Here is a 14,385-nt window from a genome sequence, read left to right on the forward strand (position 1 = left end):
GATGGTTTGAATCTAAAAGGAATAACCCCAAACTTCTGTCTCTGTTATTTCAGTGCAGCTATTCATCATGGAAGCACTGAATTCCCCACATACACTGAGCCATCTGCTCTATTTATTATATCCAAAGACATGCTCCAAAAATTGTAAAATCCCAATGAGACCAAAAAAACCAGAGAAAAAATTCCCATGGTCTGATATTCCATCTGTGCAACTTTTCCACTGCACACTCTTTCAGCAGACCTTTGAAATTAACCCCTTAAGTACCAGATGTACATCAATTTAGAATCACCTAAAATTCTTCACAAGAAGCAATGGTAAAGAGATCACAGAGCAATGGACACAAGGGGAGAGAGAAATGACAGCCCAGAATTCCAGGAAGGCAGGCAGCCTTATCTGTTGCCTGTGGGAAAATCACACAGTTCTGCTCCTGACTGCTCCATGATGACCCTGAGAAAGTGGCCTCATCCCCCTGTTCCTCCTCCCAGCTGCTGTTTGCCTTGTCTGTTTAGACTGCAAACTCTCCAGGGCCACGGTGGTGCCAGTGCTGCTCGCAGTCAGCAGGCACACACAGCACGGACGGGAAACGGAGCAACAGCTTGGTGCCAGCCAGCAGCACCTCAGGGCACTGCTGCGCAAGGGGGGCTTGGTGCCAGCCAGCAGCACCTCAGGGCACTGCTGCGCAAGGGGGGCTTGGTGCCAGCCCAGCAGCACCTCAGGGCACCAAGCTGAGCAAGGGGGGCTTGGTGCCAGCCAGCAGCACCTCAGGGCACCAAGCTGAGCAAGGGGGGCTTGGTGCCAGCCCAGCAGCACCTCAGGGCACTGCTGCGCAAGGGGGGCTTGGTGCCAGCCCAGCAGCACCTCAGGGCACCAAGATGAGCAAGGGGGGCTTGGTGCCAGCCAGCAGCACCTCAGGGCACCAAGATGAGCAAGGGGGGCTTGGTGCCAGCCAGCAGCACCTCAGGGCACCAAGCTGAGCAAGGGGGGCTTGGTGCCAGCCAGCAGCACCTCAGGGCACTGCTGCACAAGGGGGCCTTGGTGCCAGCCCAGCAGCACCTCAGGGCACCAAGCTGAGCAAGGGGGGCAGGAGACACTCAGGGCCAAAACTACTGAGAGTTTTGAAAATGTATTTACAGACCAAGAGCTGGCAAAGCCTCGTGTGCAAGGTCCCATGCACTCTCACAGCTCCTTGCAGGGCTGGGCTGTTGCTTTACTTGCATGTTGAGTTTTTAACCCTTCAGCTTGGGGGCAGCTGTCACTTGGACCTCCCCAGGATCACAGAATCCCAGAATGTCCTGAACTGGAAGGAACCCACAAGGATTATTGAAGTCCAGCTCCTGGCAGCACTTTCCTGTCTCGATCCTCTGCTGCTCACCATCCACTTCATTGTGAGCCCTTTTTCTTCTCAATGTTCTTTGCCATCTCCTTCTTTCTTCCATGCTGTGTTTTCCTTTCACCTTCTCTTCTGCCTCCATGCCCTGAGGCTGAACTTTTCCATCCCCAAGAGGTTCTCAAAGAGGAGCTTGTGAATAATTAACAGTGTAGACTAAAAATAGCGTAATTTTTAATGGCAAGCACTACTGCACAGATGAGCTACCTCGGATTTAAGTGTGACTGGACCTAACTGTTACTAATTTGACAGGAGTGCTTTATAGAATGACAGCTGTGAGGAGGAGAAACATCACTTTTGGGCCTGAAAAAGAGAAGACAAAGCAAAGAAAATGTGTAGAACTGAATTCACCATGTCAGAATACAGGAGTGTGAAACCAGCAGATGCCGGTGCTCCAGCAGCCTGGGGAAAGTTCCATAGCCTGGAACCCTGAAGGTATTTCCAGGACAGGCAAAAAGGACAAAAGCCCTTTCACTTGTGAAAGCTTATTGCAGTGAGCAAAGACTTGATGGAGAAAGATGGCACCAAGTTTGTGAGTTTCCCAGCTGAGCAGCCCTGTGGAGGCTTGGCAGCTGCATGCCTAAAGGAAGATAATGGAAAACCCATAAATCAGCCTGAGCCACCCGCTGCAGGCCCTGGCAGTGACTGCCTGGGGTGTGACACCCGGGATCCCACAGCCACACCTCACCCAGGAAGAACTGAAAAATCACCCTGCATACACCATTTGCCAGGAAAATAAACACAGCAAGTCCCCAGGAAGGAAAGTGTGGTTTCTTTATCTCCTCAAGTTTAGACTGCATTTCGGACAGATACATTTTACTGAGCAGAGGAGATGAGTTGGCAGCTTGCAGACAGAACGCAGCTTTTCACCCCTCCCTCTCTCTCTGCAGACACAAGGACAAGCCCTTCCAGTCCCTCCCAAACAGAGAAGGTGCTACCAGGACAGCCTGTGACAACAAACAATTCCTAACAAGCTTGCAGACCCCTGGGGTTTTACATATCCCTTTCTGCCTTTTGTGTCCCTAACGCACAAAATGTGGACTGGAGAAAAAGAAGTGAGAAAGGCAGCAGTGTGGTAACACCCCTGTGCAGCTGAGTAAGCCAAAGCTGCAGTTTGCTGGCTGTAAGAGCCCCAGGGTCAGCAGCGTGTGCTGGCTCTGAGCAAAGCTCAAACCCTCCAGAGAATCCTTACGTGAGTCAGCTCAGCTCTGGGCTGGCCTGGCTCAAGCATCCACAACCCATGAGCAATTCCAAGCAGCATTTCACAATATTCACTGGCTTCAAGTCTGCCTTGCTCCAAGGAGTTGTCCAGGGATTAGCTGCAGAGAGCTGCTCAGGGCTCTTCCCTCAGCGGGCAGTGGGGGACGGACAGAGCAGGAACAGGATTGAGCTGCTTCAAACAAGTGCTAGGATGTGCTCGGGGAATTTATACAGACCAGCGCTAATCCGTGCTAGCGCTCACATCACCAAGAACATGCCGAACTTCTCCCTGCTCCTTTCTTTGACATTGTATCACTGCATAATTTTTAAAAAATGCTTTGCTGGCCTTGCTCACGCTGGGGTAATTCCTGGCTCTTGCTACAGCTGAATAGCTGATCCCATGGCTATTGCAATGCGCCTGCCAGTGAGGCCACTGCTTTGGAATGAAATCACAGTTATTATCTGCAGTTAATTATCCTGCTGCGTGCCTCTCTGAAGTCCATACACAGAGCAAGGAAGAGTCACTTCGTCGAGAAGAGGGGCAGAATTTAGATATGCAAAAGGAGAAAAGAGGTAATAGAAGGAGAGAGGGATGTATAGAGATGTTAATACAAAATCACAGAGAATGAGGGGCTCTCAGGGTCTCTTCCTTGTGAACAACTTCATTAACAGCAAAATTTTATCATAAACCAGATGCTGCTGGATTTAAAAGCTGAACTACACTCGTATAGAAAATAACACTACAGAGTAGGAGACTCCTCCAGCCCCCGAACCAGGGAGGCGCACGGCGGGAGGACGGGGTCGGGCTGCGCACCGGGCACAGCAGCGCGGCCGGGACGGGCAGCGGAGCGGGGGCGGGAGCGCGAACGGCTGCGGGTGGGCAGGGCAGGGCAAGGCAGGGTCCCGGGAGGCCGGGCAGGGCCGGGCAGGGCAGAGCAGAGCCGAGCAGGGCCGGTAGAGCCGAGCAGGGCCGGGCAGAGCAGGGCAGGGCCGGCAGAGCCGAACAGGGTGGGCAGAGCCGAGCAGGGCGGGCAGAGCAGGGCAGGGCCGGGCAGAGCAGGGCAGGGCCGGCAGAGCCGAGCAGGGCCGAGCAGAGCAGGGCAGGGCCGGCAGAGCCGAGCAGGGCCGGGCAGAGCAGGGCACAGCAGAGTGGGCAGAGCCGAGCAGGGCGGGCAGAGCCGAGCAGGGCCGGTAGAGCCGAGCAGGGCCGGGCAGAGCAGGGCAGGGTGGGCAGAGCCGAACAGGGTGGGCAGAGCCGAGCAGGGCGGGCAGAGCAGGGCAGGGCCGGGCAGAGCAGGGCACAGCAGAGTGGGCAGAGCCGAGCAGGGCGGGCAGAGCCGAGCAGGGCCGGTAGAGCCGAGCAGGGCCGGGCAGAGCAGGGCAGGGTGGGCAGAGCCGAGCAGGGTGGGCAGAGCCGAGCAGGGCCAGGCAGAGCAGGGCACAGCAGAGTGGGCAGAGCCGAGCAGGGCGGGCAGAGCCGAGCAGGGCCGGGCAGAGCAGGGCACAGCAGAGTGGGCAGAGCCGAGCAGGGCGGGCAGAGCAGGGCACAGCAGAGTGGGCAGAGCCGAGCAGGGCGGGCAGAGCCGAGCAGGGCCGGGCAGAGCAGGGCACAGCAGAGTGGGCAGAGCCGAGCAGGGCGGGCAGAGCAGGGCAGGGCCGGGCAGAGCAGGGCACAGCAGAGTGGGCAGAGCCGAGCAGGGCGGGCAGAGCCGCTCCCCCGCAGCCCGACCCGGCCCCCGCGAACGCTCCGCTCCCCGCCCCGCCCTGCCGCCTGCCGCCGCCATCTTGCCCAGCCCGCGCCCGCCCGTCCCGCTCCGTGGCAGCCCCGCAGCTCCTCAGGCCGCCCGTCCATGGCCAGCTTTCCCCCGAGTGTCAACGAGAAGCTCATCGGTGAGAGGGGGGCGGGCGGACTCGGCGGGGGCAGCGCGGCCGGGCCCGGGCTCGGGCGGGGGCGGGCGGGCGCTCAGCCCATCCCGCGGCACAGCAGCGCGCTCGGGGCTGCCCGCGGGTGACGGGCGGGATCCCGGCACACGGAGCCCTTGCCGGCACACGGAGCCCGTTCTGGCACACGGAGCCCGTTCCTGGCACACGGAGCCGTTCCGGCACACGGAGCCGTTCCCGGCCGCCGGCCCATTCTCGCGGCCACGGGCAGGCGCGGGCCTGGCGGCATCGCCCGTACCGTACCGGCTGCGGCATCGCGCACAGCTCGGTCAGCACCGCGTGTCCTCCTGCGGGGGCTCAGCCCTGCTGGGTTATTCGGTGACACCGGGCCCCCTCCCAATGGCGGTAATCGCCGTGGAACCGCGGGGTGACGCGCGGGTGGGTGCCCGTGCAGCCGGCGCAAGGCGCTGCACGGATCTCCTCCCCTCACGGATCTCCTCCCCTCACGGATCGCCTCTGTCCCCCCAGCTCGGTCGCGCACGGTAGGAGAGCTCCTGGCCCCCACGTCTCCCTTCGACAAGAAGTGCGGCAGGGAGAACTGGACGGTCGCATTCGCTCCCGATGGCTCGTACCTGGCGTGGTCACAGGGACATCGCATAGTGAAGCTGGTCCCCTGGGCACAGTGCCTCAACAACTTGTAAGACAAACCGCTATGGCTTTCGGTGCACCTGGAAAACAGGAGATAGCTTCAGATCGATTAAAACGCATGTATTGATCTTTTAGGCTTTGACACCTTGGGGAGGAATGAATTCCTTAAAATAACAGCTGTTCTGTCTCTTCCTATGTGGCCAGCAAGAGGAACAACTATTGCAACCTCACAAAGCCTGTGGAGGAGTGACTTGTTAATCAATTCAGACACTCTAAAATAAGAGGAAGTTAGAATGAAAAGGGAATTTAGAGACGTGGGGAGATCTGGCTGGCCCTTTACACTTCCTATCACAATGCTGTTTGGCTTGACCTTTTAGAAATTTACTTAAAGTCAGACCTCTTTCCTTATCATCCTTGTTCGAATGCAAGTGGAGTTCCAAAACACACATTTTATTGACACTTGCAGGTTGCATGTTAGTGAAGTTGGTAGCTGGCCGCTGCAGTTTTGTAGCTGGTTACATTTCTCTGACCCATTTTTCTCCCCTTTGGGGGTGGTTAATTGTTTTCCATGTGCTGGACACTCAGTAACTCTTTAGCAGAAAATCCTAGAAAATTTTGTGGCTCATTTTTCTGTAAATGCTTCAAAACTGTTGGATTTTGCACTAGATTAAGTTAGTATCTTGCTCTCTACAGAGGTAAAACTGTATACAGATATTAATATTATTTTGTGTTGGAAGGTTTCTAGGTGCTGGTCATTTTTCTCAGTTATCAGAAAAAGTCACGTTTATAATTTTAAAGTAACGATGCACCGTTTTGCGCCTCAGAGGTGTACATCATTACAGCTCCCAGGTGTCATCAGACCCTGCAGAAGGGTTTGTTTTTGGCTGTACCTTGTGCTGCAGCGTGCTTGGTGCTGTGTTTCAGCCTGCTGCACGGCACCAAGAATGGCGCGAACGCGGCCGGCACGCGGCTGCCGCGGCAGAGCAGCGAGGGCAGCCAGAAGAACAAGCCCTGCGAGCACGTCATCGACTGCGGGGACATCGTGTGGAGCCTGGCCTTCGGCTCCTCGGTGCCCGAGAAGCAGAGCCGCTGCGTCAACATCGAGTGGCACCGCTTCAAGTTCGGGCAGGACCAGCTGCTCCTCGCCACCGGCCTCAACAACGGCCGCATCAAGATCTGGGACGTGTACACGGGTGAGTGCAGAGCAGCTGAGGGCACAGCGGGCGCCCTGAGCTGCAGGGACACCCCAGCACTGCCACCGTGTCCCTCAGAGCGTTGTCCAGACGCTCCTTGTCACACTCGGGTGCCGGCTCACACTTCTTGCCGTGATCATGTTGTTGGTACACACCAGGAATTGGTTATAGAATTGTAACTGGGAACTGAACCTTCAATACAAATTGAAAATATTAAAAAAGCATGAGCTTCTGCAACTAGAAGTATCGAAAGACTGCCAAAGGAACAAGAGAGGCATGTCATGCTTTGAGATGTGAGAGATAGAAGATGCAAAATAATTAAATGTGTGCATACATACATTGGTTCTTTACTCAACAGTCTTCCTAGTTATACCATGCTTTAAAAGCATGAAATTGCTGGTTTATGTTGATAAGGACCTTTAATTTTTTAAAAAAGAAAATGAATGACTTAAAAAGACTGAATCTGAGCTTAGGGACTTTCAGTTTTGCTGGTAGCACAGCTGCTCGGTTGGAGAGAACTCAGTTAAGAAAAATAATGATTATTGAGTAATCTGTCCTTGTAAACTGAAGCTTGGAACAGGTATGTTGATCAAAAGACAAGTCTTGCCTTATTTCTGAGGTTCTACTATATAGATTTTGTAGCTTTTCCAGGAGTTATCTCTTGATACAGGAGAATGAAACGATCCATGTACTGCTCATTGTAGGGAGCATTTCTACCAAGAAAATTGTCTTTACATGCAGTAATTTTATATTTAGTACTTGTATCCATAAAACATTTGATCTAAGTACAGGAGTCCTTCGTGTTAAATTGCGGTGTTCTCATGTAACAGGAAAACTCCTCCTTAACCTGATGGACCACACAGAAGTTGTCAGAGATTTAACCTTCGCCCCCGATGGCAGCCTGATTCTTGTGTCTGCGTCCAGAGACAAAACCCTGCGAGTGTGGGACCTGAAAGATGATGGTAATGTCTGAGCTTTATCTGCTCCAATAGCTGAGAGAAGCACCCATGTACTCACCTCTTTTATTGCTCTAGACTCAGTTTGGTTGGGATTGCTTAAAAACTGCGTGTTCTGTTAGTCACTCACTGTGCACTGGGAATTCTTTAGTCACTCACTCTGCAGCCCCTTGGAATTCCTTATCTGACTGAACCCTGGAGGCAGAAGCAGGTTTTGGGCTAAGAGTGCATGAAGTGGCCTTTCTGAATAGGGACATGGAAGTAGAGGCTGCATCCCAGGGGTTTTATTTCTGTGTAGAATGACTCTGCAAGAAGTATTTTGGGAAAATAATACAAAATTTGACAAAGAAATAACTAACTTGGAAAAGCTTTCCCATCTGAATTTTGTAATACTTAACCAATTCTTACAGCAATGCCTTTCTGTTTAGGAAACATGATGAAGGTGCTGAGAGGCCATCCGAACTGGGTGTATGGCTGTGCATTCTCTCCAGACTCCTCCATCCTCTGCTCTGTTGGAGCTAGTAAAGCAGTATGTGTCAGAGTTTCTTGTTCCTTGATTCTCCTGAATTGTGTGCATAATCATTTTAAATCTAAGTAACATTAAGCTTGTGCTCGGTGTCATGAACTTCTAATGTTTGATGATGATGTGAAAGTGCATGAAATTAAACTGGCAAATGGTGCATTGAGACCCTGATTTGTGAATGGAACTTGCACTGCTTTTAGTTGAAGAGGCTGTAAGTGTGGAGAAATAGGTCTGCTCAGGGTCATGGCATAAAAGAAAGACCACTAAAGCTGCCAGTGTTAAAAGATACTTAGATTAATGCATAAAACTATTTTGGTTTTGATTTTGTCCTTCCTATTTCGTGCTCAATGAGAAAGACTTCCCAAAGTTGGAGCCAGTCAGGGCTTCTGCTGCTGAACAAAAACATTTCTCCTGTTTTCCCCTACCAATGGCAGTAGTACCTAAGAGTTAGAGGGAAGAGGAGCACACTGGTTTTGCTTCCATCCTAATGCCCTGCTAGAGAACTGAAAGCAGTGCAGGTAATGCATGTATGCCATAAGCTACTCTTGGCACTGAAGAGTCAGGGCAGACCAGAAAGGAAGTTCAGCCTGGTTCCAGGGGCTCTGTAGGCAGCGTGGTGCAGGCTCAGAGGCCCAGCTGAGGCACTGGCTATCACTCCTGCGGGAGTGCTCAGAGGCATTGTCCACGGCGGCGAGCACAGCCGAGCTCTGGGGTTTGGCTCTTAGTGGAGCAGAGGGGGATGTGTACATTGCTGTCTGGAGGCTGTGTGTTTTCCATAAGCTTCTTGCTTTCCCTGTCACAGGTGGTGGCAGCAATATTGGTGTGATTGAGTTAAGCTGGCACCACTCTGAGGAGCACAGTGGTGTTGGCGGGCAGAGAGTGGCAGCTCTGGCCGCCAGCCCGGCGAGCTGTACCGTCTGTACCGTAGGACGAAGTAACCTTGCCCTCGGCTGCAAGGGGTCCTGTACGTACGCAGGTGCTGCTCCATGTCCACTGTCTGCTTGCTTGCTTGCTTTTTTTTTTTTTGGTTTTTTTTTGTTTTGTTTTGTTTTTTTTTTTTATAATTTTCACAGCAGTGAAACACACTGACTCCTCAAACTTAGTTTCCAGTTTTATAGAATGTTGGGGTCTCCTTGGAAAAATTAGTGAACGTGTTTATAACTGATTGTAAAATGGTTCAGAGTTAGGTGGTATGGGAGGCACTAAGGCTGAGTTTGTTTTGGTCAAACATAAATTTATCCAAGTTGTCAGAATTTAACCTGTGCAGTAAAACTGTCAAGGGAAAAATCAAGGCCGCTAGTGAGTGCTTTGAGGGACATAATAGCTTTTGCTAAAGACTTACATTCCTGTAAAACCATGCTGAAGTACATGGATAGTTCCTATTAAGTAATTCTGCACAGTCCTTATTTTGATAATATATAATATACAACTGCATGTAAAATACTGTAATATTCCATGAATTCTTACAATACACTGTGCAATTAGTTGGTAAATTGTAATATTAATGTTGTTTTTAACTGTTGACTTGATTTTAAATGACTAAATTCTTTCTAATAATGTGGTTAGACTTCCCTGTTGTTTTGCCACAGACATGACTTTTGGCTGTGAAAATTCTTTTTGCTTGCAGTATCTGTTTCTCTTCCTAGGCTGACGTTGGTGATCCAAGCAATTGTAAACAAGTGATCTTAAACTCAAAGGGATGCCACTGGAGTAACAATATGTTAACCTTACATTTTCTGTCTGTATATTTCTTAAAATTTTGGTAGTTACTGAAAAGAGGGGATTGTAGAGTTTAACCCTATTTATTTCTGAATATTTTAATAAAATAGTTTTGTAATATATGAATTTCAGTAAGCTACATGGTTAAATTGTGTTGCCTTTATCTTATATTTTGGCTTATTTTGTTAATAACATTTAACAAATTTGAGTTAGAACTTGCATGTCTGCTTTAATTATTTTTTAAAAAACCTTGATTTTAATCTGAATATGACACTGAGCATATTTCTTAATTGTAGTAATTCATAATACCTGATTTTAGTGTAATCCTAAATAAGACTAGCTATACTTAAAAAACAAATTAAGTGCTTCACTGCCTCTCTGACCAGAGCTATAACATTAGCTGATTTAATTGCAGGTTTTCCTCTGGGATATGGATAAATACTGCATGCTACGGAAACTTGAAGGCCATCACAATGATGTGGTAGCTTGTGAGTTCTCTCCTGATGGAGCGTTACTGGCTACTGCATCTTACGATACTCGAGTCTATGTCTGGGATCCACACGTTGGAGTGATCCTTCGGGAATTTGGGTAAGTGAAGCACTCGGATCTGGGAACTGTCTCCCAGAGTGGACTTGGAAATGAGCAGTGGCTGGTGGAAGTCCTAAAGCAGCAGAGGCTGGAGGTTGTTCTTCCATCTGAGAGCCAGTTTACAGCGCTGGCATTTTAAGGTTTGAATGACACCGAAGAGCACGCGGCAGTTCAGTCCCCGCTGCCGAATCCGCAGGGAACTGGCCCAGCGCCGTTTGTCTGGGAGTGCCTGAGCTCTGCTGTCCTGGCTGAGGCCGTGTCCTGTCCCTGAGCGTGTGTCTGTCCATCCGTCCACAGGCACCTGTTCCCCCCGCCCACGCCGATCTTCGCGGGCGGCGCCAACGACCGCTGGGTGCGCTCGGTGTGCTTCAGCCACGACGGGCTGCACGTGGCCAGCCTGGCCGATGACAAGTGAGTGTGGGCACGGGGCTGCTGCCCTCCTGCCTTCTGCCCTGGCCCAGGAGCCTCTAAGCACTGTCACTGCAGTGCTCCACACTAGCTTCTCGTGCAGCATACAGAAAACACCAAGCACACTGAAAAACCCACTCTGGTAACTTCCTGTGTTGTCCTTCCCCCTCAGAATGGTGAGGTTCTGGAGGATTGATGAAGAATACCCTGTACAAGTTGCACCTCTGAACAATGGACTCTGCTGTACTTTCTCTACTGATGGCAGTGTTCTGGCTGCAGGGCAAGTATAGACTTCTTTTCCTTTCTAAAATATGAAGGTTACACAAGAGATTGAAAACAGTGGCTCAATGTTCTGAAAATCTTCATTTGTGACTTGCTGCCTGGTGCTTCTGACTGGTACTGTTTGTTTAAACATGCCTGGAATAGCAGTAAAATCAATCAGCTGATAAACTCGTTTCTTATCTTTAAAAATAAATATGTGAGAGACCCAAAACATGAGGATTGGAAGAAGCCCATCGGATAGCTGAGGGCAGTTGTTGTGTGTTAGGTGGCACAGCAGTAGCTGCTGGGAGATCCGCTCCCTTTGCATAGACAAGTTGCTTATTGTGCTGCTATAACTTAAAATAGGAACTGGAGTAAAGCAGGGTCAGGAGCAGCTGGAACTGAGCACCAGCAAGTCCCCTACCTAGTCATGTGTGTGTGTGTGTGTTGGTAGCAGGCTGAGCTGGTTCATGTGGAATAACCTGGAGGGTTTTGTGGGTTTTGTGCAGGACCCAGGATGGCAGCCTGTACTTCTGGGCAACCCCGAGCCAGGTGTCCAGCCTGCAGCACCTGTGTCGCATGGCCATCCGCAGGGTGATGCCCACCAGCCAGGTCAAGAACTTGCCTATCCCGGGCAAAGTGGTGGAGTTCCTTTGTTACCAGATCTGAGTTATTGGGGAGGAAAACAAACAAATGAAACCAACAACTGGGAGGTGGCCCAGCTGCTGAAACTGGCTACAAACACTTTACAGAATCCTCAAACTGTACAGCCTTTAAGCTTAAAACTCTACAGGTTTTCAAGAGCTATTTAAAGTGATAACCTAAATACTATTTTATCAAAATGCCTGACAGGTAATTTTTTTTACTATTTATAGAAAACACAGTAGAAGTATTCCCGGTGTTCTCAATTTTCTAAAATGTAACTGTGAAAACATGTACATATATAGACATAAGCTGCTACATGTTATCAGTGTACCTTTAAAATTGCTTGTATGATTTTTCATGTGTCTCATGTATATATTGCTTTGGTAGAGCCATGATGCATCTGAGCTGTAAGTGGAAGGACAGCTGTTCTGGCACACTGAGGTAGGAAAACTATTGACTTACACAGCAGTTAAGCTTCCTTCTCTACATTGGCTGGGGTGCAGAAAGCTGCCCTCAGGTCAGACTTTGTGCTAGTTTATTTGTGAGAGGTACAGCTTTGTAGAGAGCAGTGTGTGGGGAAGGGCAGGAGGTTAAAAGGGGTGCAGTGCATCTGAGGTAACCCAGGACCATGCCTGAGTCAGCTGAAGGCCTTATGCTCCATAGCAGCAAACCAGGTGAAATTTCAGTATTGGGCAGTGTTAGAGAACTATTTCCTTACATTTCTGAAAATCTGACTACTGTATTTTTGCCTGATACTGTGTCTGTAATGAGAGACATTTGCAGACTCAGTTTATTATCCTTTAACCCTATAATATCTGTTTGGGGGTGATTATTGGTTAATGGCCAAAGATAAGCAAAATACTTGGTTTTGCCTTCTGTTATTTATCTGTACCTGCAGATATAAAGAATGTATGCATTGCATAAAATGCCTGATTATATATATTTTTGTTGAATTTTGTATTAAAGCTTGTATAAAAGTTTTCTGGTGTCTCATCTGGTGACTGATTTATCAACACTGTCTGGCTGCAGCGTTCCAGGCTGAGCTGGTGAGGCCTGGTTTGTGCTCCCAGACAGATGCTTACAGAGCTCTCTAAAGCCATGACAGTGTTATAGGCGTGTGTGAGCTGCAAATCTGCCTATTTAAGCACCTTCATGAGCTGAGCTAAAAGCTGAGCTTGCCATGAGCCTGTTTCTGCAAGATCACAGTTCCAGCCTTGGATCAGCAAGTAGGACTTCAGTGTGGGCTCTTGCAGGAGGGCCTTAGGAAGGGTCCCCTCAGGTTGTGTTCACCAAAAGCTCTGATTTATGGAAGTGGAGGAAGGAAACAACATCCCAGCTCCCCCTTTCACCACCTCTGCCTGCAGGAGCTCCTCTGTTTGCTCTAACCTTTCTCCCAGGACACAAATGATAGTGTTAGACCAAGTACACAAGCTTTCCTCATTAGTGAGGCTATTTATAATAATGTACCACGTTTACAAGCCTCTTCCTGCCATGGTGGGACACCACAAGGTGAGGCCTGATCCCCAGCAGTTCCCAGCTGTGAGCAGAGCACAAAGCTGGGCCCTTCAGCAGGGTGAGGCACACGGCTCCTCCCAGCTGTGTTCAGTAACCACTGTCAGGGGAAAGGGAACGAGCAAAGCACAGCACCATGGAGAAACTTCCTGGTGGCTGAAGCTCCACTTTTCTCTGGAATGCTCTGAAAACTCTATTTTCCACATTCATATATGGCATTTCAGTTGAATCATGAGTGAATACCACTGCTAAGTATTGTGTGGGGTTTGTTGTTTCAGTGCTAGATGAGGACTTCCATTGGAGCTCTTTAGAAATAGGGTGGATGAATGCTGTGACCTTTTCCTTATATATTACAATAGTCTCATAAAGGACAGAGGTTATGTAAGATCCCATGGGAAATCTGCTAGAGGTGTCAGGCAGAAACTGTTTATCCAAGTAATTATTTCAGATTAGAACCACCTGAGTAAGGCAGGCAGAGGGTTTCTGTGGGATGCTGGCTTCTGCATAAGGATGAGTTTGTTTTATAAACACTGCTCCACACCCAAATCCCACTGCAATGAGCTGGATCAGAACAGCCCTAATTATTGATGTACTAGAACCAAAAGAAAGCCAGAGTAAACTTCAGATAAGTTATGATAACACTGGTAGTTATCAGCAAGGTTATGCCTTGTGTAACCAGCTAATTCCAAACAGAAATTCCGGGGCAGATATGATTTATTTCTAACGTGAGATTAGAAGCTCCTGAATGCTCACTTTTATTACAGCTGGCTGAGTGCTTTATTGCATCAAGGAGGAAAATATTTATCTAGGGGCTCTAATAAGAGTTGCTACACTGGGGTTCCCTGACAGAAATCATAACCCCTCTCCCTCTCTGAGTTCACTTCTCAGCCTACACAAACTCCTGCTGCCCCTGCACACTAACGGGAGGAACTTCTCCCATTTAATTGGAGAGTTCTGCCCACTTCTTCAGGTGTTCCTCTCCCCTCCTGCTTCCAAAGGCAAGCACCTCTTTGGGAAGACTATCTCAATCTGCTTCCTGATATAACAGCAATTGTAGTAAAACTCTTGTACCAGAATAAAGGCCAGGATGGAAAACTTAAACTGAAATTAGATGGGGAAAAATCTATCAGTGTACATTATTAACAGTGTAATTCAAACCTTCTGGGGCAACTGCCCAGGAGCCATTAGGGTGTTTGATGATATTTATTAATCATGACCAGCTCCTTGTGGTCACTGCAGAAGGAACAAGTCCAGAAGAAAGACTTAAAATATTGCTTCATCTTAATTGCATCAGAGGAAAGGAAAAAAAAAAAAAAACCAAAAAAAAATTTCCAAGGTCCACTGCAGATAACAGCAGTGAGAAGAGTTTGGGCAGAACTTTGGTCCCAATGTGGCATGTCACAAGACTGAGATAGGTGATTGCTGCTGCCCAGTCCAGAGAGCCGTGCTCTTTTCTGTCAGGTC

At 49.4% G+C, this 14,385-nt stretch overlaps 1 protein-coding gene across 1 annotated transcript; it reads left to right on the forward strand.

Annotated features, from left to right (window-relative positions):
• Positions 1–4,369: 4,369 nt before the first annotated feature.
• Positions 4,370–12,389, forward strand: WSB1 (WD repeat and SOCS box containing 1). The gene is made up of 9 exons (XM_066563594.1): positions 4,370–4,477; positions 4,997–5,165; positions 6,041–6,309; positions 7,140–7,271; positions 7,694–7,794; positions 9,923–10,095; positions 10,393–10,506; positions 10,676–10,783; positions 11,274–12,389. The coding sequence occupies exons 1-9, from the start codon at positions 4,438–4,440 to the stop codon at positions 11,431–11,433; spliced, it is 1,266 nt and encodes a 421-aa protein (XP_066419691.1). The 5' UTR covers positions 4,370–4,437; the 3' UTR covers positions 11,434–12,389.
• Positions 12,390–14,385: the final 1,996 nt, after the last annotated feature.

This window comes from Molothrus aeneus, chromosome 20, assembly GCF_037042795.1.
Source record: "Molothrus aeneus isolate 106 chromosome 20, BPBGC_Maene_1.0, whole genome shotgun sequence".
NCBI lineage: Eukaryota > Metazoa > Chordata > Aves > Passeriformes > Icteridae > Molothrus > Molothrus aeneus.